Here is a 26,288-nt window from a genome sequence, read left to right as displayed (position 1 = left end):
TCGAGCTCTTTTCCTTTACTACTCGGAGCTGATTTATGCGAAAACATGCCTTGCACCTGTACCTGGAGAAACTGGAGACAGTGGATTCGACCTTTAGCAGTGGTCATCTACCTGGTGTCCATAGTGGTTGCGGTTCCCCTTTGCGTGTGGGAATTACAGAAACTGGAGGTAAGAGGGTCCTGCCCTGTTGGCCGATAGCCAACCACTTGGCCCGACTGAGGTTGGTAAAGATATGCCTGTTCCATTCCTACCCTCCTACCCAAGATTTAGTACCCTGAAAAACCTGTCGGATAAGGTCCATTCTTGAGATCCAAACTTCCCTGTCTGTTATTCACGATATTAAACGTTTGCTACACGTGGAGGTGGGACTGGTTTTAGAAGAGGGGGCCTATTAAGGTAGTTATTAAGGAGAACACGGTTTTATTTATCGCTTTCCTGAAAGCTAATTTTATTCATGAAACCTGATCTCTGTAGATAATAGATTAACCGTGAAATCTGAACTCTTTAGATACTCAGTGAATCTACAATACCTTGAAAGCAGTGTACTGAATTTTATTAGCTTTTAACTAGCTTTGAAAATTAAAGAATTCTAATTTGTTTAGCTTTGTTTTTACTTTTGAAAATAGCTCTTAACAAAGGTTTTTTTTAAAGTTTCTTGTATATTTTTTATGTCATTCTTATTGTGACATCAGTAAATTACTACCAGCAGCTTTAAGTACTAAGATGTATGCTTTTTAAAAAAAAAAATTTGTATTAAAGTTTAACTTAAGGATTTAAAAAAAAATTGTGAAGTACCTTGACTGCTCAATACCTGTATGTAAGAGATACTTAAAACTCCATGATACTTTTTAAGTCTTTTCATTATGGAAATTATTTGTATGTGTTTAAAATATGTTTTGTGTGTGTATGTGTGTGTGTCTTAAATGCTAACTTTTGTTGACTTTCTTAGATGGACTTAGTCCATATTGTTCTTTTTAATGATTTTGTACTACATTAAACATTACTCCTTTCTTACTTAGTTCCTTATACTTTTTTTAATCAATATTAACTGTATGTTTTTATAAATACAATTTTCTCACTTTCAGGTGTTTGCGTATGGTTATAGGAACCACTTTTAAATTTAATTTTATATATATACACACACACATACACACCCTTATATTAAGACTTCTCTTAGTTTCAGTTCTAATTTAGATACCACTAGGTTTTGATGCCTTTGAGCTGTGTTGCTAGAGAAGACTATTGAATGAATATACCATGGACTGCCAGGAGAACAGATTCATCCTAGAAAGGGTGAGACCAGTCAGCTCCTTGGAGGCAAAGATTCTGAGACTTCACTTCATCTGACATACTTTGGGCACGTTGCAAGAAAGATCTAGTCCTTGGAGAGGGACATCATGCTTGGAAGGGTGGAAGCACCGAAAAAGAGAGGAAGACCATCGATGAGATGGATTGATTCAGTACTGGGGTAATGAGGGTAGGTAAGTCAGAGACAGTAAAGTTGGCACAGGATAGGGCAGGTTTCAGGGCTTTTGTACACACGGTCACTCTGAGTCACAAGCAACTCCACGGCACATAACAACAGGTTTTAATAAAAACTAATTAACACTCCAATAAAACAAATTTAAAAGGTATTTATTTAGCTTGAAAGACTAGTAATAATGATGTTCTGTCTTCCCCACTCCTTAGTATTCTATTCCAAGAAACACTTTATTCAGGCTGAAAGCAGGGAATACCAGAGGAATGTCTATCTGTGTTTCATTGACTATGCAAAGGCATTTGACTGTGTAGATCATAACAAACTGTGGCTGACTCTGAGAAGAATGGGAATCCCAGAACACACTTGATCGTTCTAATGCGAAACTTATACTTGGACCAGGAGGCAGTCGTCAGAACAGAGCAAGGGAACACTGCATGGTTCAAAATTGGGAAGGGCATACGCCAGGGATGCATCCTATCTCCATACCTTTTCAACCTATATGCAGAACAGATTATCCGGGAGTCTGGACTCTATGAGGAGAAATGTGGGGTCAGGATTGGTGGACGATTTATCAACAATCTGCGTTATGCGGATGACACAACCCTGCTTGCTGAAACTGAGGAGGACCTGAAGCACCTGCTGCAGAGTGTCAAGGACTGCAGCCTCCAATATGGATTGAGGCTCAATGTCAAGAAGACAAAGATTCTCACCACTGGACCAATTGGCAGCATCAGGATGGATGGTGAAGAGATTGAGATTGTACACAGCTTTAGTTTGCTTGGCTCCATAGTCAACAGTCTTGGCACCAGCAGCCAGGAAATTAAAAGGCGCATTGCCATGGGAAAGTCTGCTGTTAGGGACCTCTCCAAAGTGCTGAAGAGCAGTGGTGTCTCTCTGGAGACTAAGGTGCGTCTGATACAGGCCATAGTCTTCGCAATCACCTGTTATACATCAGAGAGTTGGACAATGACCAAGGAGGATAGAAGGAGAACTGATGCCTTTGAGCTGTGGTGCTGGAGAAGAGTACTGAGAATACCATGGACTGCTAGGAAAACAAATAGATTTGTCCTGGAGAGGGTTAAACCAGGTGGCTCCTTGGAGGCAAGGATTCTGAGGCTCCGTCTAACTTACTTCGGACATGTAGTGAGGAGAGACCTGTCCTTGGAGAGGGACATCATGCTTGGGAGGGTGGAGGGACGGCGCAGGAGAGGAAGGCCCTCTATGAGGTGGATTGATTCAGTGACTGGGATGATTGGGATGGGAGTGTCAGAGACAGTGCGATTGGCACAGGACAGAGCGGAGTTTAGGGCTGTTGTACATAGGGTCGCTGTGAGTCGCAGGCGACTCGACGGCACATAACAACAACAACAACAACATACTAGAAAGACTAAATAGTGAATTTGCTTTTTTTGTACCCACCCCACATCCTACTGGGAAAATCAATTCTTTATATGAGATACGTCTTAATATTAGTTGGCAGTATATATAATGAGCTGTGTATCTTTTAAGCTGAGAGATCAGCATGACAAAATAAGCAGTCTGGCTCTGTGGAATCATTTTAAGTGCCCTTTTCCACACATCTCACATTTAAACTGTCATAACTGGATGACTCCTTTCAAAATGTATCTAGAATTAAACCATAAATTGGACCCCCTCTCACTGTCTCCACTGCTACTAAAATATCTTTCCAGGACCAAACTCAACACAGCAACCAATTAAAACTGGTCACATCTTCAAATTCTCGAATCCCTCCTAGTCCCAGAGTAAAAGCCAGTATTCCTAATTATGTCCAGTGAGGCCCAAGGTAACTTGAAATCACTCCTACTCCCTTCTCCTCTGAGTTTCCCTCATTTCTAGACTTTGACTGCACTGGCTTTGCTTAAATATAGCAATCATGCTCCTTTGTCAGTCCATTTGCACTGAATATTTCTTCTTCATAGACTGTCCTAATTGGATAGTTTTCTCATTCCTTGAACTCCTTCAGGTCTTTAATGACACCCAGCTGCCCTATTTAAAATTACAAACTTTCTTTTGTCTTATCAACATTCACCACCTCTAACAAATGAATTCTCTTCTCTCTCTTTGCTTCTGCCCAGGTGTCTGATACTTTAATGAGAGACTATTTTTTTTAGTTATTATTAAATTTTATTAGTTTTAATGAACATTTACAGATATTTTGGGTTCTCATTCATTCATTGTTGCACTGTTTTCTCTACCCTCCTCCCCAGTTCGTTCTTCTTCCTCCCCACCCATGTCTGTTTTAATTGTCCAATTGCCACAGTGCTTGTCAAAGCCAGTTCTGATTAAAATGAGAGACTATTTAAGCCTCAGTAATGAATTAGTCTTTACTTTTGTTAGTTACAAACATAGCACCTACCTTCATGAAATGTAGTGAACCATATAAAACGCCAAGATTTAATAAGAGATTGGATTGGAGAGGAACAGTAGTGAGAGAAAGGGATAAATAAAGGATAATCTCACATTTTGACTCATAAAACTGGGTAAATAGTGGTGCTGACTATGATGGTAGAAAATTGAGGCATAGGGACTGCTTTGAGAGAAATAGAGTTCTGTTTTGGGCTTTCATTTTTGAGATGTATAAGGAATACTCAGATGTCAGATAGGCAGTTGGATATGCAAGTCTAGAGCACAAGCTTGAGCTGCAAATAGAAATGTGGGTATGGTGAGAACATGGATGGTGTTTAAAGCCTTGAGGATTAAAGAGATAAAGAAGAATGACCTAGAACCTAAAATTCAAATAAAGGAATAAAAGTTTTTAAAGAAGGTGAAGCAATCGCAGTGCAGAAGAGGAAAGAATGCACAGAAAGTGCCTCAGTAAGGACAAAGCAGTAAGCTGGGTCTAATGCTGCTGAGGTTACTGGTTTGTTGCAATATGAGAAGGTCTGATTTAATGGTTTTTGTTGGACCTATGAGGGCAAAAGAAGAATGGAGTTATTTGAAGAGAAATGCCAAGTGAAATTGGCATCAAGATTAGATCACAAGTTTTTGTTCTGAGAATGTTTTCTGTTTGGGGGCATTAAATATGCCTTTAAAATCCCTGAAGTTCATGTTGGCTTTTTGGGATTTTGGTTTTATTTTGTTTAAAGACCCTAAAGTATAGAAATTATAGATGTGAAAACTGTAGTGGCTAAAGAAGTATTATACTAATTGTTTTAAATACGATATCCTTATTCTCTGAATCATTTAAATGAGTATAGGTCTCTAAAATGTTAAATACTATTACCAGCACCTAATAAGTAGTCTGTGAACCCTCATTATTGCTGCTGCTTTTAAAATATGAAATCAGGATTGACTTCGAGCAATAATTCATTTTCTTGCAGACTAGCATCTCCCAAGAGCTTAAGATGTATATTAGGCACCTCATGTGTTGAGCTGTTCACTAAATGAGCAGTGGTTCTGACACTCCATTACTCTGCAGGAGAAAGAAAGGCATTCTCTTCCCGTGAAGATCTAGTGTCTTGGAAACCAGATGGAAGGTTGCTGAGAGTTGGAAGTGTATCTGCAGCAGTGGAGTTTAAGGCGCCCTATCACTTGTTATGCATCAGAGAGTTGGACAATGACCAAGGAGGATAGAAGGAGAACTGATGCCTTTGAGCTGTGGTGCTGGAGAAGAGTATTGAGAATACCATGGACTGTTAGGAAAACAAATAGATTTGTCCTGGAAAGGGTTAAACCGGGTGGCTCCTTCGAGGCAAGGATTCTGAGGTTCCGTCTAACATACTTTGGACATGTTGTGAGGAGAGACTGGTCCTTAGAGAGGGACTTCATGCTTGGGAGGGTGGAGGGACAGCGCAGGAGAGGAAGGCCCTCTATGAGGTGGATTGATTCAGTGACTGGGATAATCGGGATGGGAGTGTCAGAGACAGTGCGATTGGCACAGGACAGAGCGGAGTTTAAGGCTGTTGTACATAGGGTCGCTATGAGTCGCAAGCGACTCGACGGCACATAACAACAACAACAACAACAATGGTGAAATGGTTCAGCTCTTAGCTGCTAAGCCACAAAGATCTGCTGTTTGCACCTAACAGCATTTCTTTGGAGAGAACAATGAATGAATGGAAATCCACAATCTCAAGTGAATGTTCATTAAAATTAATAAAAAAAGTTTCATCCTTGGAAATCACATAGGGCAGTTCTGCACTATAGAGTCAGAGATGGAATCAGTGAGCCCTAAAGTAGTTAGCTTACGTTTAGGAACTGTTTTATGTGAAAAATGCAAACTTTTTAAAAAACAGGGATATTACGGTGCTCACACTGGAAATTAAGACTCTGGAGACTCTTACAATTCATTTCTTGCTCCAACCCCCCAAAATTCCAGTGCTCTCAAGTCAATTTTGACTCGTAGTGACCCTGTGTAACATAGTAGACTCTCCCCATAGGGTTTCTGAGGCTCATTCATGTAAATGAACCACCATACCTTTTTTTGTGGAGTGCCTGGTGAGTTCAAACCTCTGGCAGTTCAGCCCTCAACCACCGCTCCACCAAAGCCTCCTGTCTTAAGCCCATGCTTGGTGCAGTGTACTTACATATTGGAATGTCATGGCTGAGCATATTTAATTGAAGACAAGGCGGTTAAACAGTTGCAGTCATCTCACCCTGTTCCCACTCATCCCTGGGCCTGCAGGGCTGTCGGGGCTCTTCTCTGTTGCTCAGCAAGATTAGGCCCAGAAAGTACACACTCCTATTACTCTCTGGGCTCCACTTTGAAAGCATTTTGACTGATGGAAATTCAGTTCATTCCTGGCATTCATCCATAATTTTTGTTTATTCTATCCTAAGTTTCCTTTGGAAAAAATCAACTTTTCCTTCAAATGAAGTGGTAAATTTCCCTAAGTCTAGGCTGGTACAGCTTCGTGTCACATACTTTGGGCATGGTGCTGGAGAAGTTCTTCCTCTCCTAACAACACCATGCTTAGAAAGGTGGAGGGTTGGTGAGGGAGAGGATACCCTCAGCCAGGTGAATTGACACAGTGCAGAAAACTGCTCGAGTGTGTTGGGTTTGATAAGGATGGAGCAACATAGGGTTCAGATCTGTTAGTGGCCTTTTTAACAGTGGCTCTTAAATTTGAATAATTTAGAGATAAATGTGAAACTTCAGTATTAAATTGTTAATAGATCCTTAGTGGTTGTTATGTTAAATATGTACACACTTTTTTTTTTTGCATCTAGCTTTTTTCCAATTTTAAAATAAATTTGTATAGCTTTAAAAGAAAATCCATAAAGAAACTAGTGTCATAGTCTGCTAGCCCAGAGTGGTTTGAACCAACCAGCCATTCCTTGGGAGAAAGATAGCCAGACATATCCTATGCAGTTTAGAGCCTCTGAAAAAAACATTGGAGGGTCAGCTGTGAATCAGTTCCAACTCAACAGCAATGACTGGCTGGCTGTATCAAGCATAGAAACTTTAAACAACTGCACAATTAGTAACTGAAGTTAACTTACTGCACAGATTATTTTTATCTGAAACTATGAGGTGGATTGATTCAGTGACTGGGGTAATTGGGATGGGAGTGTCAGAGACAGTGCGATTGGCACAGGACAGAGCAGTTTAGGGTTGTTGTACATAGGGTCGCTATGAGTTGCTAGCGACTCAACAGCACATAACAACAACAACATGTTACAACTTGCAGTGTGAAAATGATAGTTCTATGGTGGTGTACTGTTTTTTTTAATTTGGCATGGTTCTAGTAGTGTAGAAGGTAACATGTCAGGCTGCTAACCCAAAGGTCAGCAGTTTGTAACCATCCACCAGCAGCTCTGTAGTGGTCTTCTCCCAGAGAGATTTACAGCCTCAGAAACTCAGTGGAGTTGTCACTGTGAGTGAAAACCAGCAATAGCAGTGGGTTTTCAATTGGGTATACTCTGGTAAAGGAGCCTTGGTAGCATAATACTTTATGTGTTGTTACATTGTTCACCAAAAGCTCAACAGTTCAGATATATTAGCCTGCAGTCTGTGGGAGGAAGGCTGCCTCTAGAGATGGACAGCCTCAGAAACCCAACAAAAGGTCACTATGAGCCAAAATCAACTTGGTGGCAGCAAGTTTGGATGTTTTTGGTAATACTATGATGGGAAGCCTTGGTAGCACACTGGGTAAAGAAGTCAGCAGCTAACCAAAACCTGCTCTTTAGGAGAATGTGACAGTCGGATTTTATAGCCTTTGTATGGCTCTGTTCTTCTGTAGGATCCTATGAGTCAGCACTGACTCAGTGGCTATGGTTTATATTGTGATGACTCAGTTCTCTAGACCCTTTTTATATGATCATTTCAAAAAGAGCATTTGTACTTAGAATATGCTGGCCTTCGTTATTTACAGTCATTTTTTTTTTCTTTTTTAAAGTCAACCACCAAATCTATTTTTTGGCATTAAAACAACATAAAAGCAAAGTGAGTATTCAAATTACCCAGCAGTATGTTTTGTTTTGGTTTGTTACTACTTTGTTGTTAATTGAGAATATACACCAAAACATACTTAGTTCAACACTTTATGTGCAATTTTGTGTCATTGCTATGCTCAACTACATATTTTAATCATTATTGAAATTAATATTTTAATTAACCAAGTGAAGCATCTTGTTTGAAGAATTGTATCTTGAGTGTTTGTGACCTGAATTATAACGTATTATTACTTGTTATGTTAATTTATGCCATTGAGTTGGGACCAATTCACAGCTGACCCCTCAGTAAGTTTTCAGAGACTGTAACTTCCATAGGAGGAGATTATCCATCTTTTTCCTTCAGAGCAGCTGGTGAATTCGAACCATCTGCCCTTGCGTTATCAACACAACTCCACCCACTAGGCCACCAGAGCTATTCTTGTTATTGCCTAGTAAACCTCATAATCGTGAGGAATAAAAAGAAAGAAGGAAACTCAGCGCAGCAAAAAGCCCTACAAAATCAGTGCTCAGATTTTTCCCCCACAATCTCTTGTCTATTCTGATTTTCTTTTCAATTAGTTGGTCTTGTTTTTCAGCTTTTCCATACATTGTGCTACAAACACATTTGCTTTCTTTCCTATGCTTCCTTAACCCTTGGTTCCTGACACAGGGGAGTAATTTTGTGTTTGACGTGAAAGGAAGAAGTCTTGGAGTTAGTTCTGCTTAGTTTTTAAAACCTAGACCCTGCCCGTACCAAAAATAAATGCCTACTTTTTCCTTTAATAAGTTGGTATTTGCATTGTTTGAGTTACCACAAGTGGGTGACTTTCTTGTTAGGTGCAGTGCAGTCAGCGATGACTCGGCAACCCTGTGAACCAACAGATCAGAACCTTGCCCTATCCTGTGCCGTCCTTACAGTCTCACATGCTCGAGCCAATTATTACAGTCATTGGTGGCTTAAAAGAACAGAAATTTGTTTTGTTGCAGTTCTAGTGGCTGAAAGCTCAAGATGGTCTCCACGGTGTTGGTCCCCTCAGTCACCCTAGGCATTCCTTGGTCCTGTAGTATTCCTTGTGTTGTAGATGATCTTCACATGACATCGCCTTCCCCCTCTGTGTTGTCTCTATGCCTGCTCTTGTCTATTTATAAATCATCATTATCTAGGTTTAGGATCTGCTTTTCACTCAGAGTACCTCATTAGCATAAGAAAAAAACCCTGTTTCCAAACAGAATCACATCCTTAGGTACATGAACCAACAATTCATATATTTTAGAAAACACAGTTCAGTCTGTAACATATATTGAAGGGAGGAAAAACCAAACAAAGTGAGGATTAATACTTTGCAATGCAAGATTACAGATTAGAATAAAGTTTATTACCCTGAGCCCCTCGAAGGCAAATGTTATTATGTGCTGTCAAGTTGTGTACAATTCATAGACAGAGACCCTATGAACAACATATCTGAACTCTGTCCTGTCCTGTGCCAACCTCATCATCTGATTCAGGTGAGCCCATTGCTGCAGTTACTGTGTCAGTCCATCTCGTCCAGGGTCTTCCTCTTTTGCTGACCTTCCACCTTTCCAAGCATGATGTCCCTCTCCAAGGAATAGCATCTCCTAGCAACATGCCCAAAGTATGCACGATGAGAGAAGGCAAGTAGAATATCTTAATTCTGAGATTGTACAGAGTGTATACTAGAAATTGACTTTTTTTAAAAAAAGGTCAATCAGATTGGCCTGTAAAAAGATATGAGGGGTTTAAAGCAATATTGTTAATTATGTTATATGTATATGAAAGATGTCATGTTAGCTTTTATTTTGAGGGTGGTTATGGAAATACTAAAGCTCTGATAGCCTAGTGATAAGGAGTTGAACTGCCCATCCAAAGACATGAGGTTCAAATCCATCAACTGCTCTGCTGAAGAAAGATGAGCAGTCTTCTCCCATGCACTTTACAGCCTCTGAAAACTAGCTGGAGGGTCAGCTATGAATCAGTTCAGACTCAACAGCACAACATAGAAGTACGTCAGCTTAACAAAATATGAGGTGAGGTGTTGCACTTCTCTGAAAGTGCCTGGCAATGGAATGACCTACTCAAGACTTTAGTCAAGAGTTAGGAGGAAAGGACCTCGGGGCTGAGTGTCCTCTCGACCTGTAGTCCTCCTAACTTTTATTTGAGAAATTTTACAAGCAGAAAAGCTTGTTGACACAAGGTAAAATGTTGCTTACTGTTTCTTATCTATTTGCTGATCCTGCATCCATATCAGACAGCAGCATCAGCAAGAGAATTAGGTTTTGTAAGTAACCCACACATCATAAAACAGCATATTTTTGGCCTGATCATATTCCATTCTTTTAATCTAGCTAGATGGCTTCTGCCTTGGACACCTTAACTCCTAAAGCAAAGAGCCAGTAATCAGTTGGTTGTTGGGATTTTAAAAAAATTGTCCTTGCATGCATTTATTTCTTACTAATACATAGCACAGTATTTTCACAGTATTTCATAGTGAAAGATTATGCATGTCCATTCAACAAAATTGTGCAAACACTAAAAATAATTCTATGACTAATGAAGTAACAAAAATTACCACAGCCCCCCAAATCCATACTTTTTTTTGTTGTTGCTATGTGCTGTTGAGTCATAACAACCTCACAGCTGACCTTCTGTCAGGTTTTCAGAAGCACTAAGTACCACGAGCAGAGATTGCTGATTGCCCTCCTGTCTCCATTGCAGCTGCTGGTGGATTTGAACCACTTGTCTTTTGAGTAGCAGCACAGCTCCTTGCCGCTAGGCTTGTTTGTTGACTGCCTTCGAGTACGACTCCTAGTGACCCTAAGAACGAAAGGCCAGAAGCCCCTCTACAACTATCGACATTTATCAAAGTTCATCCAGAGGCATGTTATTTAGGAAGTGGATGCCACTCCGGCTTCCAAAGCACTAGACTAGAGCCCCCTAATTGTTGTTAGGTGCTATCAAGTTACCTGTGACTCAACAGCAACCCTATGAACAACAGAGCCGTGTCACCTTCATGATCTCTAATATGCTCAAGGCCTCTGTTCCAGTCCATCCTGTTGAGAGTCTTCCTCCCGTTCTTTGATCCTTCACCTTTCCTAGCATGATGCCTTTTTCTAAGGACTAGCCCCTCTTGAAAACATGGTCAAATTATGTGAGGTTATGTGAGTTTTATAATAATAATATATATATAAATTATTATTATATTTGTTCCCATTTCAAAGACGGGTGACCCAACTGAGTGTGGAAACTACAGAACAGTAGCATTGATTTCACATGCAAGCAAGATTCTACTGAAAATTATCCAAAAACTACTGGAACAGTACATCAACAAAGAACTGTCAGAAGTCCAGGCTGGGTTTAGAAGGGGTCATGGTACTAGGGATATTGTACCCGATGTTAGATGGATCTTAGCTGAAAGCAGAGAATACCAGAAGAATGTCTATCTGTGTTTCATTGATTATGCAAAGGCATTTGACTGTGTGGATCATAACAAACTGTGGCTGACTCTGAGAAGAATGGGAATCCCAGAACATTTAATCATGCTAATGTGAAACCTATACTTGGACCAAGAGGTAGTCGTCAGAACAGAGCAGGGCAACACTGAGTGGTTCAAAATTGGGAAGGGTGTGCGCCAGGGATGTGTCCTAGCTCCATACTTTTTCAACCTGTATGCAGAGCAGATTATCCGAGAGGCTGGGCTCTATGAGGAGACACGTGGAGTTAGGATTGGTGGAAGATCTGTCAACAATCTGCGTTATGCAGATGACACAACCTTGCTAGCTGAAACTGAGGAGGACCTCATGCACTTACTGCAGAGGGTCAAGGACTGCAGCCTTCAGTATGGACTGAGGCTCAGTGTCAAGAAGACAGATATTCTCACCACTGGACCAATTGGTAGCATCAGGATGGATGGCGAAGAGATTGAGAGTGTTCACAGCTTCAGTTTGCTCGGCTCCACAGTCAACACTCTTGGCACCAGCAGCCAGGAAATCAAAAAACGTATTGCGATGGGAAAGTCTGCTGTCAGGGACCTCTCTACTCAAGAGCAACAGTGTCTCTTTGGAGACGAAGGTGCGCCTGATACAGGCCATGGTCTTTGCAAACACTTGTTATGCATCAGAGAGCTGGACAATGACTAGGGAGGATAGGAGGAGAATTGACGCCTTTGAGCTGTGGTGCTGGAGAAGAGTATTGAATGTACCATGGACTGCCAAGAAAACAAACAGATTCATCCTAGAGAGGGTTAAACCAGGCTACTTCTTGGAGGCAAGGATTCTGGAGCTTCGTCTGACATACTTTGGACATGTTGCAAGGAGAGTCAGGTCTTTGGAGAGGGACATCATGCTTGGTAGGATAGAGGGATAGCACAGGAGGGGAAGACCCTCTGTGAGGTGGATTGATTCAGTGACTGCGGTAATTGGGATGGGTTTGTCAGAGGCAATGTGATTTGCACAGGATAGAGCAGGGTTTAGGGCTGTTGTACATAGGGTCGCTATGAATCGCAAACGACTCGACGGCACATAACAACAACAACAACAACAGTGTGAGTTTTACCACCCTACCTTCTAGGGAGCACTATGGTTGCACTTACTTTAAGACAGGTTGATTTGTTCTTTTAACAATCAACGGCTTATTAAAAATTCTGCTCTAGCACCACAATTCAAAGACATAGATTCTTCTTCATTCTTCCTTATTTATTGCCCAACTTTCAAGTGCATAGGAAATAATTGAAAAACAGTCGTGCCTTGTATCAGACGCACATAAATCATCATACTGATGTCTTTGCTCCTTAGCACTTAAAAGAGGTCTGTGGCAGCAGATTTTCCCAGTGCACCATGTCTTGATTTCTTGACAGCTGTTATGATGACTGTTGATTGTGCATGCAAAATGAATTTAAAAAAATTAAATTGTTGATAGTTTCCACCTTTTCTCCATCCATGATGCTTATTGGTCCAGTGGTGAAGATTTTTTGGTTTTATTCTATTGAGATACGGCCCATGTTGAAAATCACAGAATGGTATCATTAATATCATGTACAAATAAAACTTTGACCATATGCAAAAGTTGCTGAAATCATTAGTACAGTACATCGATAGGGGACTGCCAAAAATTTAGGCTGGATTCAGAAGACGCTGTGGTGCCAGGAATATCATTGCTAATGTCAGCTGGATTTTGACTGAAAACAGAATACTAGAAAGATGTTTACTTGTGTTTTATTGACTATGCGAAGGCATTGGACTGTGTGGATGATAACAATTTATGGATAAAAAAGCAAAGTAGTAAACTAGAAAATATTTTTCTAGAAATAATTTGTAGAAAACTTAAGAACTAGAGTGAATACTTAAATAGTATAATCACATTTGTTGTTGATTGCTGTAGTGTCACTCTATGAACTCTCTATAGCCATTGTTTCTCCAGGTTCATCAAGTTTCCAGAGGCATATGGTTTAGGAAGTGGATGCCACTCCTGCTTCCAAACCTGTCTTAAACTAGGAACTCCACCAAACATTATTCACCGTGGGCAGCCATTATGGCATTTGAGCCCCAGTGGCACAAGATTCAGCTTCACAGCAAACCCTCATTACCTCAGCACAGTAAATTGACAAAAGAGTGCTGTATGACTTAGAGGAATGTTTCTCCAAAATATAGTAACAAAGGATTAAAATATAATCCCTTGGGCCCAACTTTTAAATACAAGGGCCCTCCAGGAGGTCTTGTTGACTCTAAACAAGAGGCTTAAATAAAAAAACAACCGAACATTCCACACTGACCCTCAACCAAAACAGCCCATCTTAAATAGTCCTTCTGCTTCCTCCAGTTCCAAAATTGAGATAAGCCACATGAGTTTTAAAAGATAACCAGATTTACACAAGGAAAATTGACAAACTGGGGGTGGAGCATGATATGATATGAATGTTCATTTACACAGTGTTCTTACAGCAGGTCCCCAGAGAAACGTCCAGTCTCCTGAAGGAAAATGCCTTCTTCTCTAAAACAGCACAAATGACTGCCTATTAAAGAAGGAATTAAACTACCGCATCTTGTTGCTGTTGTTGCATGCAGTTGAGTCTGAGCTGACTTATAGCTGACCCTCCAGCGGGTTTTCAGAGGCAGCAAAATTGCACAGGAGACCACCCATCTTCCTCCCACAAAATTGTCACTAGTCATAGAAAATATATGACCTCCTAGTAATAAAAAATTTAAAAAAGAAATGTTTAAGAAATGTTTAGCCGTTGGTTTTAATAACAATTCATACTAATATGTTCTTTTGCTTCTTAAGGTTGGAATACACACTAAGGCTTGGTTTATTGCCGGAATCTTTTTGCTGTTGACTATACCTATATCTCTCTGGGTAATATTACAGCACTTAGTGCATTATACACAACCTGAACTACAAAAACCAATAATAAGGTAAATCTTAGCATATATTGATTCTACTAATGTTGTATTGACTCTTTTAAAAGTATAATGCAAACTGTTTTTCTTTTGTTTCCCATGTAGAATTCTTTGGATGGTACCCATATACAGTTTAGACAGTGTAAGTATGTTTCATTTTAACTTATTAGGAACTTGTTTGGTGATAGTCTACTTAGAGAATGTTTAACAACAAAAGTATGTTGTTTGGTAATAAGGAATCATATGAATATGAAAAATTAAACATTAACTCTTTAATGTTAGTAGAGCAGAAAAATGTGACAGTAAGAAGTATAAAATGTTTTTGGGTTTCAGTCTGTAGATAAAATTTTGTTCAATCTTAAAAATTTTTAGTAACTCTCAGTCCTTTACAGAGAATTTATGTTGACTTTTTGATTTGTTAAATCTTAAATTTGAACAACAAAAAATCTTGCCCATTGGACTCTTCATACTGTGTTTATAGGCAGTTATTCTAATTTGAGTAAATATAAAGATTTTGATACCATTTTCTGTAATTATCAAGATAAAGTCAAACTTAAAACTTAATTACTAAAAGCCTTAGGCTTGGATTTGAAAAACTAAAGGTAAGATCTGCCAAAGAGATAAAGCCTGTTAAAAGTGGAATCTGGTAGAGGCTGTTCTGGCTTCGTTTGGGCAGGAGTCCCACCCAGTACACTGAAGCAATTTGCATTTGAATGGATTTTTGGACTCACTTTGAGCTTTCTTTGAAGAGAAGCAATTTGGAAGAAGGTCAAGCAGATAAGGAGAGAAGGGGGAAAAGGAAAGGAAGAGAGTCTCCCTTCAAAACTGGATCAAGCTGTTTGGCTTCTGAGCAGGGTAAAGTTGATGCCCATCTGAGCCCAACTCAAAGATTGAATATACTCACCCACAGTGATCACCTAGATCCACAGTTCTGAAAGTGGAAGGAAAATGACAAGGAGAAACAGGCCAAACTTGTACTTGTTGTTCCAGTGCTGCCACCTCTCCCATGCACAGATAAGTAGATGAACAGGGAAAGGTGGTGGGCTTGAGGAGCAGGGAGTTGCGAGAACCCCTGGCTTGTTGACTTGGCCACACGTGAGGGTTAGGGCTGAATGAGGAGACCAACAGAGGTGACTCCTGAGCTTGCAGCTGATCCCCATTTGAATCTAGCCACTGATGGCTGAGAACAAGTTGACCAGAGGGGGGATTACTGCAGCCTGATAGCTTGCTCTGAACTGGACTTTGCTTGTGGATGCAGATGCTCGATTCTTCAGCAAAAGGGACATGCTTGTTCCCTCACAGTACCAGTTTGGTAGGGATGGGCAAATGAGAAATTGGCTATCTAAAACGGGAATATGAGGACATGAGGCGTGAAGAAGCTGGCTTATATACTTTAACAAATGTAGTTATTAGTAAGATGATTATATGGGAGGAAAACCCATAATATACATGGACAAAATAAAATGTAAATGAAAGATTATATAAAAATGTACATGCATGAAACACAATCTATATGAATGATAAAAATAGTAATAAAAAACTTTAACTCCTATCTTTATATTCATTATATACCACACTTATCTTTTTGTTTACTAATATCCAAAATGCTGCTTGCTCTTAGAAATTCATTTCACAGATTGTCTGGTAGCCCTTGTAATTACACATTTTGAGTCTGATTTAAATATATGACAAGACATCCCAGATTTTAAAATTTACTTACTATGAATACTATGAATTGAGATGGTTATTTTCTTTTGGCAGCAACTGTTTTTAACGTCTGTGCTTTTTCATAGTGGGTAGCTTTGAAATATCCCAGCATTGCAATTTATGTGGATACTTGCAGAGAATGCTATGAAGCGTATGTCATTTACAATTTTATGGGATTCCTTACCAATTACCTAACTACCCGGTATCCAAATCTGGTATTAATCCTTGAAGCCAAAGATCAGCAGAAACATTTCCCTCCTTTATGTTGCTGTCCACCATGGCTTATGGGAGAGTAAGTATGTTTTGTTTTTTTGAAGCCATTTTTAAGTACTACTATATAATCTAAAGTAACTTGTTAAGCACCATTAGCAAAATAGTGTAGAACTGCCCCTGGCCTCAGATACTTAATAGTTAAGTTTAAAAGAGCTATTAAAATTTTTTTTGTGACCCACATATCCAGATTGATCTCTATCACACTTACTAAATAGAAAGTTTTAAAATAGTGCAGAAAAGAACTCAGAAATCGTTTAACCCAACAGTCTTTACGATTGGGAATTAAGATCTGATGATACTAATTTATCTTAGTGTAGTTAATGACAAAATCAGGTTTAAGATGTACTCATCCAGTATATTATCATCATTTTAAGTAGTCTGTTGTCTGTTAAATTCACTAAGAAGAAAAGTTTTTTTAATCTCCATTCCTTTCATGAAGTAGATTTGAGTTTTTCACCTATATGATTTTCCATCTATTTGAAAAACTTTTTAAAACATTTCTTCTAAGAGAAGTCTGGCTTACAACAGGTTCCTTCACTTTTTGTTTATCAAAGTCTTTTTCTTTATTTTTTAAATGATAATTTTAGTAGATAACATAATTTTCTAGGTTGGCAAGATATTTTGGTTTGTCTTTTAGCATTTTAAGTATTTTTCTCCACTTTCTTCTTGCTTGCATGGCGTCTGAAGAGAAATCCCAAGTAATTCTTACTTCTCTAGAGGAAATGTGTTTTTCCCTTTGGTTCTTTCAGAATTTTCTCTTTCCTTTGATTTTCTGTAGTTTGAATATATTTCCAAGAGTAATATTTTTTTCCCCTCTTTGATGTTCTCTGGACTTTCTGAATCTGTGGTTTTATTCTCTCTCAACAATTTTGGAAAATTAACAGCCATTAGTACTTTAAATATTCTCTTAAAAGGAGCTTTGGTGATTGTAGTTCATGGTGTATTGTGCTCCTTCTCTGTCTTTTTTTCTGGTATTCCCAGTATATATATATGCTGTGCTTTTTTGATTGTTTCACATTCTTGTCTAGTTCATGGTATACTGGGGGCAGACAGTGAGGTTTCTTCTGACATACCTTCAAGTACATGGATTCTTTCCTTAGTATTCTTCATTTTTGTTACTATGTTTTCTGTATCTCTTTATTTTAATATTTACTAGCATTTTCAGTCTCTCTGCTTTAGGTTATCCATCATTTTTTCCATGTTGTCCATATTTTTACATTAGAGCCCTGAGCATATCATTCATACAGACTCATACCAGTCCCATTGCCATCCCGTCATTTCCAGCTAATGGTGACTCTTTATCAGGTTTCTGAGGCTATAAACCTTTACAGGAGGAGACCTCTTCCTGTTTCATCTGCAGAGCCACTCGTGGATTCAAACCAACCTGTTGGTTAGCAATCCAGCAGGCCTTTATTAATCGTCTGATAATTTTTAATATTTCTGCTATATCTTTGTCCAATTTGCCTTCAAATTAATTCTATGCTGTGTCTGTGTTTAGACTTTGGGAGATCTAGGGCTGTTTTTTGCTTTTTAACATGCTTTGTTAATTGTTGTTTAAAGCCATAATGTATCTAATATGAGGGACAAGGTTCTTTAAATTCTTTAAATAATTTAGACATACATGATGACATTATCATAAGGTGTAGGTTCCTTTGTGATACAACTGTTTGTGCTCACCTAATAACTAAAAAAGTTGGCAATTCTAATCCATGCAGTTGTGCCACAGAAGAAAGGCCCAGTGATCTTGCTTCTGTAAGATTGTAGCTGTTGAAAACAAGGGTATACTTCCACCCTGAAACGCATCACTGTGAGCTGGAATCCACAGTAGGTTTGGGAGGTTTTTTGCTAGTGAAATGTATGTAGAGCAGGGCAATATTCTGTAGTTAGGCAACACTATTTCAATATGGTTATTTTTCCTTTCTCTGCCAGGATAACAAGGAGATTTAGTAGAACTCCTGAAGGTGAACTTTATAGAAGTCATCCCCTAAGATTGGGCCTCCAGTCATTTTTCTCTCTCCAAATAGTGATCCTGCAGTCTCCAGCAGTCAGACAATGCCCTTTTATGGATGCTAGGTCCTATGGCTGCACTGGAGGCAGCAGTGTTTGTCTCAGTGAGCAGTGATTATCTCAGACTGTCTCTCTCCAGTCTCCCAGGCAGAGCTGTTGGCTCGCATGTGCTTAAATAAAGGTTGTGGACTTTGTGGGTTTTTTCCTCATTATCATTCATGAAGACTCTTGGGTGGTATCCAAGATCCTGAAGTGCAGACAGGAAATTAGAAGTTCACATTGCTATAGTAAGTAAGTCTCCTTGGTCAGATTAAATACATTTTCTTTCCCTCTATTTATTCAGAGTTTTTATACTGAATGTTGTTAGTTGCTTTCAAATTAATTCCATTACATGGCAACTTCTTGTACACAGTAGTCATTTTCATTTCTGTTCTTCTGTGGTAGTTTTGGGACTTTAGTTTGTGGCCCTGTGACTCTTTCCCTACACTGAGTTAACCCCCCCACAGAACAAGAACTCTTTTATTTAGGATCTTCACTTTGTCCTTTCAGAGTATCTAGGTAATGCTACTCTATTGTTATTGAAATATTAAATTTGAAATGTTATTTAAGTACTTGCTTGAAAGGAGACAGTCCTAAATGTAAATACTTTGAGTATATATTCATATCCATATGTACTTCATTTGCCATTCGGTTTTTTCCTAAAATTACACAGGAATCCACATTTTCTTTTATTCTCCACTGAGTTCTTCAGCAATTTGAGAGTATTTGAAAACTAAGAAGAAAAGATAAAATTGGCTTTAGATCATTTCTTTGCCCCATCTACATTCTTCCCTGCCATTTACTAGGTTGAAAGAATTCTGTATAATTGTGGTATCATTTGTCAAAATTATTTTAATTCAGAGGCTTTAGGAAATAGTTAATGATGTCTAAACCAGTAAGTTCAAAAGGTAAATTCTTCTTTTGCAGAGTATTACTATTTAGATGCAAATTGGGTGTATTACAGTATACAGTTGTCAGACCATTCACCACCATTGTTGCTTTGTAAGTATACAGAATTTAAATAAGCTTTTCTTTTTTTAAAAAAAGCATGTGCTATTTTTACTTACATGGGAATAACAAAATGAGAAAATATAATGTGTTACAGGTCTAGTGTACTGTGAAAAACCACAATATATAGAGACATCTTTTTCTATTAAAATAAACAAGGTGATCACTTACAGACAAAAATCACCACAGGGGATTCTTCTAAATAACACACTTTTGAGCCTTAACAATGCTTGCTTGTTCAAATATTAAAGTTCACAAAGCTTTATAACAACATTTATTGCATGAAGTATACTACTTTGGGTTGAATGTATGATTTTATTTTTCAAAAAATGCTGTTAGGGCTTGAGACTTTAGGGGAAGAAAGGTTGTCATTAAGCTATGTGGTAAAAAGTACTTCTAAAAAAATTTTTAAAAAATAAATAACCTAAAGCAGGTGAGTTAGATGTTTTAAATGTCATACATTCTATGTGTGCAGATGAAGGAAGCCTCATTCTTTATTCTGCCATTGAGCTAGTAAATTAGTTAACCTTAGAACTAGCAACTGTTTGCTAAAAAGATTCATTCTATACTTTATGAAGACATGTTATATGTCTCTGCTATTTAGAAATTGGGTCAGTGTATAAATTAATATTGATGATAATAACTACTTAACTGTATCTGGAAATTTACAGAATTTTTCCTCCAAAATAGTTTAAGGGGGAAATAACAGCTGTCCTTATAGACCTACATGATAAAATAAATTTTTCAAAATTAGACAGCATAATTTTTAAAAATAACTCATTATCCTTTTGGTACAATGTCTATATCTTCTTTCGATTTTCTGCAGTTAGAAGAGTAATTCTGTGATAACGTTCCTAGGAAAAAAAGATATTTTGGATATTCCCCTGTGGTCAAAGCAAGTAGTTACCCAAGGACCTTTCAGCTTAACTACTTCTAAACTTAAGTATAATATTGTGATATTCAGAAATATATTTTTGTTCAGTTAAACATAAAGTTAAGAAGCCTTGGTAGCACGTTAACCAGGAGTCATTGGTTCAACCCTATGCAGTCGAGTAGACTAAGCAAACTGCTCCTGTAAAGATTTCCTTGTGGGAATTTCGACTGTACACCACTGGGTCTTTTTGAGTCAGAATTGACTGATGACCACAACAGCAATAACAAAATTGTCTGATTTCTACATTCTTTTTAGAATCTGTGAGTTGCTTGGTGTATATGATGAAGGGAACTTCAGCTTTTCTAATGCTTGGACTTACTTAGTTATAATAAATAATATGTCGCAGTTGGTGAGTAAATAATTTTTCTTTTACTAGTTTCTGTGACTCTTAATTCCTTCGGAAAATTTCTTGGAATAAAGCTTATTCGTTTTCTCATTTTGAAATTTTATTATTTAAAAATCTTAGAAATACGTATTTTTAAAGAATTTTAAGAAATATATATAGAGAGAGAGAAATGGATGATAATGTGGTGGTGGTGTCAGAACCTAAGCATAGCTGACCCTCCAGCAGGTTTTCACCTGGGAGATTGCCCATCCTTTTCCCAAGGAGCAGCTGGTTGCCTCGAACCATGTGCCTTTGGGATTGCAGCACAGCTTCTTGCCACTATGTGTGTTATAAAAAGGAGCTCTGGTGGCCTCATGGCAAGGCGGTGTGCTGCAGTCTCGAAGTTTGTGGCCACAAGCCACTCCGTAGGAGAGGAATGGGTAAACTCCTGTGTGATTTAACTGCCTCTGAAAACCCACAGGAGAGTCAGTTATGGGGTCGGCTCCGACTCGACGGTACACAACAACATGCATATTTAAAGATAGAATAATTATTGATTTTTTACATTAATCTGTTGGTTCTTAAATATTTCTGATACTCACTGCAGTTATATGGGTATATCATTAACAAAAGCAAACCTTGCCACAAAGAAGAGAGAAAATATTCTGGGCATACTGACTATGAAAAATGTTTAATTTTCATTACAAAGTTTTACTAAAAGTAGAATAAAATTCTCTGCCATTATTTATTTATTTGAGAATGCCAAGAAATTTTCTAGAGGTATCTGCTCTTATCAACAGGAATGTGTATTTTCTTTTAAAACTCTGGCTAATCTTTTAAAAAATTACTAGTATAGATGTAGTAGCATGCCTATTTAGTATTACAATTTTATAAAGGTTTCATATAAATATTCTTTGGTAACAACTCTATTTCTGGTCATGTACTCTGAAGAAATGGTCAGAAATACTTTTGCTTTGAATATCTTTATATGTACTTTCCTTTTTTTAATAATAGTAAAAAGCTGGAAATATTTGAAGAGCTCATGTTACATATACTGTGTTAAAATAATCTTTATGAAGTATAAGAGAAAGTACATAAAAAATAATTGGGCAAAAAATTTGTGTATTTAAATGATGATAGTTGTTAAAAATAGAACCATTTATGCATAGAAAGCAATGGTTGTATGTTGGGACTATGAGTAGCTTTATCCGTAAGTAAGCATATTATGCGACTTTAATGGAATAAAATAAATTTTAGAAAAGTACTTAGACACTATATTACAAGTGATTTCCAAAAATATTTTTTTAGGTGTTAAGCATTTATTTTAAAATGTAAAATCAGTTTGACTAACATTACTGCCCTCAAGAAAAATATTCCCTATTCTTTTCTATTTCATGGTTATAATTTAATTGAACTATTTTGTGTTTTCTTACCTATTAAGTGAGATATACTCATTAATAAGCTAAGACCTTGTAAAATCAATGGGAATTTGTGTATAAAAAACATTGCTAGATAGTTTATGTCTTGGTTGAATGAGAGGCTTGTTCTCCCATGTCAGTTATTCATTGTTTCTTTGGGTATAGTAAGTGAACACTTAAAAACATTTTTAGGAAAATATTACTACTTTATACAACATCTCTACTGAAAAATTTTATATAGTACATATCTACAGTAAATTACAAAGATCTGTTAATCTAAAGATATCTTTATGGAAAAATTACGCTATCATATATTTCTATTACCATATTTAATGTCACAGAAATTCAGATGTTAACCATAATTCTTTCTAGTTTGCCATGTATTGTCTCCTGTTATTTTATAAAGTACTAAAAGAAGAACTGAGTCCAATCCAACCTGTTGGCAAGTTTCTATGTGTAAAGCTGGTCGTTTTCGTCTCTTTTTGGTAAGTGTTGCTTTCTCTTAAATATTCTTAGTTTTTTAAAGGACTGTTTAAAGTGAACCTGGAATTGTGTCCCTCAGTTTGCTTAAAATATTTTGGCACATGCCTTATGATGAAGTTAGACCCTTTCTTAGTTGGTGTCTCTAGATTTAGTAATTCAAACAATTTAGGTTTAAAAAAACTACTTTAAAAACCAACCAGAATAAGTACTTCATTGGGCATACTGTTAGAAGAGGTACTGGGAAAGTGGAAGGTCAGAGAGAAGATCCCCAACAAGATGGATTGGTTTACAGGAAATGGTAAAAGTAAAAAAGAAAAAAAAATGGTAAAGGGTATTATCGGAAAACCTTACCTAATTACCTATGCATACTTTCAAAGCAAGATATCCTTAGACTATGTAACAAAAATTCATCTGATGAAACTACAAGTGTAGATTTACAAATGTACTTAAGTACAATGTTTCCTCCTAAAAGGAATATGCCTGGTAGGATTGTAGTTAGCATCATGGTAGTAGTGGTGGTTGCACTGGGGTTAACAACTGCTAATTTTATGCTTTATAGAGATTTAGCATTTACCTTTTTCTAATATATAGGCAAGCAGTAGTTATCGCTTTGTTGGTAAAAGTTGGCGTTATTTCTGAAAAGCATACATGGGAATGGCAAACTGTAGAAGCCGTGGCTACAGGGCTACAGGTAAGTAGTGTTATCTTTGAACTGTATAAATTTTACTATTTGCTAAATAGATAACATTATCTCCATTAAATTTAACAATATACAGGGTATATTATATGATCCTTACTTTTTAAGTAAAGAAACTGTTATTGCTGGTGTTGTTGAGTGCGACTCATAGCGTCCCTAAGAACAGATCTTTTATCTCTGTCCTGTCCTCTGTCATCTTCACAATCTCTGACATACTTGAACCCACTGCTGCAGTCACTGTGCAGTTGACTTCTAATCTGGGCTTTACCTGTAATTCCATAACTATCCATGTTTCTCTGTTGTCCATAGGGTTTTCAGAGGCCTCCTATTTCAGATGTGGATGGCCAGTCCTTTCTTGATCTGAAAGCTCTACCAAAAATGGAAATATTAGACCTAGAAAAATTGACTGTAATAATAATTTGTAGTAGACTCAAGAGTAAAACCTAGATTTTATTTTTCATAGATAAGAAACCTAATTTTGAATCAAAATCAGTGAAATCTGACTTTGTGTTTCTTAGTTCTTGGGCTGTGGGTTGAGAATGCTTTCCTAAAATTTCCTGATTTGAGGTAGTACAGATATTTTGTCCTTTTTAAAAAAAAATATTGAGGGAATAATTATTTTTAAAAATTAGTATTAAAAAAGTATCATATGAAAGAGAAACCTATCACATAATTGTGAAAAAGGATAGAGGGCAAGCTTTAAAAAATTAGATTTAAACTAAAAATGGCTCATGTTACTGTTGTAGGACTTTATTATCTGTATTGAGATGTTCCTTGCTGCAATTGCTCATCACTACACTTTCTCATATAAACCCTATGTCCAAGAAGCAGAAGAAGGTTCATGCTTTGATTCTTTTCTTGCCATGTGGGATATTTCAGATATTAGAGATGATATTTCTGAACAAGTAAGACATGTTGGTAAGTACCATCTGTTTAATTCGTCCAGATTTGTGGAGTCTTTTTTTCCCCCCCCTAGGATAATTTAGTAGCTACTTTAAGAGATGAAAAAAACTTTGTAAAGCAGTCCCATTTTTAAGGCTCTTAGGGGTGGACAGTGAGGAGTTTTTTTATAGAATGGTGAGTTATTAATGGTAAAAATAGTAAATGGTAAAAAAAAATGGCTAACATAGAATCTTTATTACTTTAAAGGAAGAACCGTTATGGGACATCCTAGGAAAAAATTTTTTCCTGAGGATCAAGATCAAAATGAACATACAAGCTTATTGTCATCATCATCACAAGATGCAATTTCTGTTGCCTCATCTATGCCATCTTCACCTATGGGTCACTACCAAGGGTTTGGACACACTGTGACCCCCCAGACTACACCGATTGCAGCTAAGATATGTGAGGAAATGTTTAATGATACTATAGAAGAGAAAAAAGAACTTTTAGATAAATTGGGGGCCTCTTGAACAGTGTGTGACAGCAAACTGTGCTCCTACCATTGCTGTTTCATTACCTGGTGTGCCGCTGCTCTGGATTTTGTGCTTGGGACAAGCCATAAATAATGGGAAACTGCAACATGAGGATAGGTGAAAGCCAGGTATAATTGAACTTCTATAATTATGTTTTGTATATCAGCCTAAATTTCCTAAGCTTAGACTTGATTTTTTTAACAGTAGGATATTCCATACTCATAAGGTAGAAAATGACGCCAACCAAATGTTTTTGATGTTACACTGCTTTATCAAGAGTATGGACATAAAAAACAAACCAAACCAATGCCTTCTACTATTGCTGCATGACTATAATGCTTTGGAGTTACCAGGAAGCATAATTCAGTAACATGAACTAGTGGAACTTAATCATGTGCCATATAAGCTAACAGTTATTTCTCTATTTCTCAATGGATGTCTTTAAATAAATAAGAATATATAATTTATTTTCTGTAATGTTTTATGTCTTTCATTATTTAAAACATAAACCCCAAACAATGCTTTAACCAAAATTTCTGGATTAGAGGCACAGCAATAAAGACATTTAAGGAGATGATGGGGAAGCTAAAAATTTTTTAACTAAAGTACGCATTTACCATCTCTCTTACTTGACATTTTTCATTTATGATAGTAAAAAATCTGACCATTTTGTGCATTAATGATTTAAGTCTGGCAGTAATGCACATCTCAGTTGCAAGGAGAAAGCAACACTATCTGTAGTGGGTAAGGTTATTCGTGAAGTTTGGCTAGACTATAATCTTCACTGGCTAGGCAGTTATGTGATAATCAGAAAGTTTCATAATGTTGTAGTCACCCTCCACTGTAACCTAACCTCCTGGTCTCTGGAACTTAACTGCATCAGACAGTGGTATAGTGATAACCATTATCTTATATTCCTACTAGGAGGAAAATGTAGGAACTAATATTAAGGCATCTTAAACCCTCTAAACATGAAAATACATAATTTGCAACACTACAAATAGATTAATAGGTTACCTATAGCTTTCAGATGAAAACAATGAACTGGTTTGAAGACCAGAAGAAAAAGTAAGAAACCTGTGATAGAAATGTAACCTCTCTTTATCTGGTGCTATTAAAAGAGGGCAAGAATCTAAATCTTGGCTGTGTGTGTTCTTTATTAAAATTATTAAACCACAACCAGAAAATACTATTACTTTGGGTGATGTTTCTCTAATCATTGGATTGTGTTTAAAATACAAAGTCGTGGGCTCTGCCACGTGGCCGCTGCATCAAGGTGTGTGTAGAGTCCTGCTCAAGAGTTTGTAATAAAATCCCTCTTGTTCTTGCAAAAAAAAAAAAACAAAGTCGTTATTCCTGTAGTCATTACAGACATTTCTACTGAAAGTAAATCTGGGTATATATTGGTGGTTATAAGGGCTAGATAGTCTTAAGATGTATTTTCTTATTTTCTTTATTGAATTTAGCATACATATTCAAGGCATAATAAGTATCTCTTTAGTCTAAGCTTAACAAAATTTAGGCAATTGTATTCTCCATTGAGTGTATCAGACAAATAAAAAAGGATTGTCTGGTTAAGGTTCTTTATCTGCTTGGCTGCTTAGAATTCCTTGATTTGGCAGTTCTGGTGCCATTCCCTCAATAAGATCTGATGTGAATGAAGCATTTTCTTGAGATGACCTTACATAATGT

The 26,288-nt window shown here is 37.4% G+C and overlaps 1 protein-coding gene across 1 annotated transcript; it reads left to right on the top strand.

Moving 5' to 3' along the window:
• Window positions 1-24,593, top strand: TMEM184C (transmembrane protein 184C). Its single transcript, XM_006887038.1, has 10 exons — window positions 1-168; window positions 14,172-14,302; window positions 14,393-14,429; window positions 16,081-16,286; window positions 19,241-19,315; window positions 20,511-20,604; window positions 22,371-22,483; window positions 23,073-23,172; window positions 23,925-24,096; window positions 24,328-24,593. Exons 1-10 carry the CDS (start codon window positions 46-48, stop codon window positions 24,591-24,593), a joined length of 1,317 nt encoding a protein of 438 aa, XP_006887100.1. The 5' UTR covers window positions 1-45.
• Window positions 24,594-26,288: the final 1,695 nt, after the last annotated feature.

The sequence above is a fragment of the Elephantulus edwardii genome, unplaced genomic scaffold (genome assembly GCF_000299155.1).
Source record: "Elephantulus edwardii isolate Elephantulus edwardi_28Jun2011 unplaced genomic scaffold, EleEdw1.0 scaffold00053, whole genome shotgun sequence".
Taxonomy (NCBI): Eukaryota; Metazoa; Chordata; class Mammalia; order Macroscelidea; family Macroscelididae; genus Elephantulus; species Elephantulus edwardii.
The sequence above is the reverse complement of the archived record's forward strand: the minus strand, read 5'-3'. Positions and strand labels throughout refer to the sequence as shown.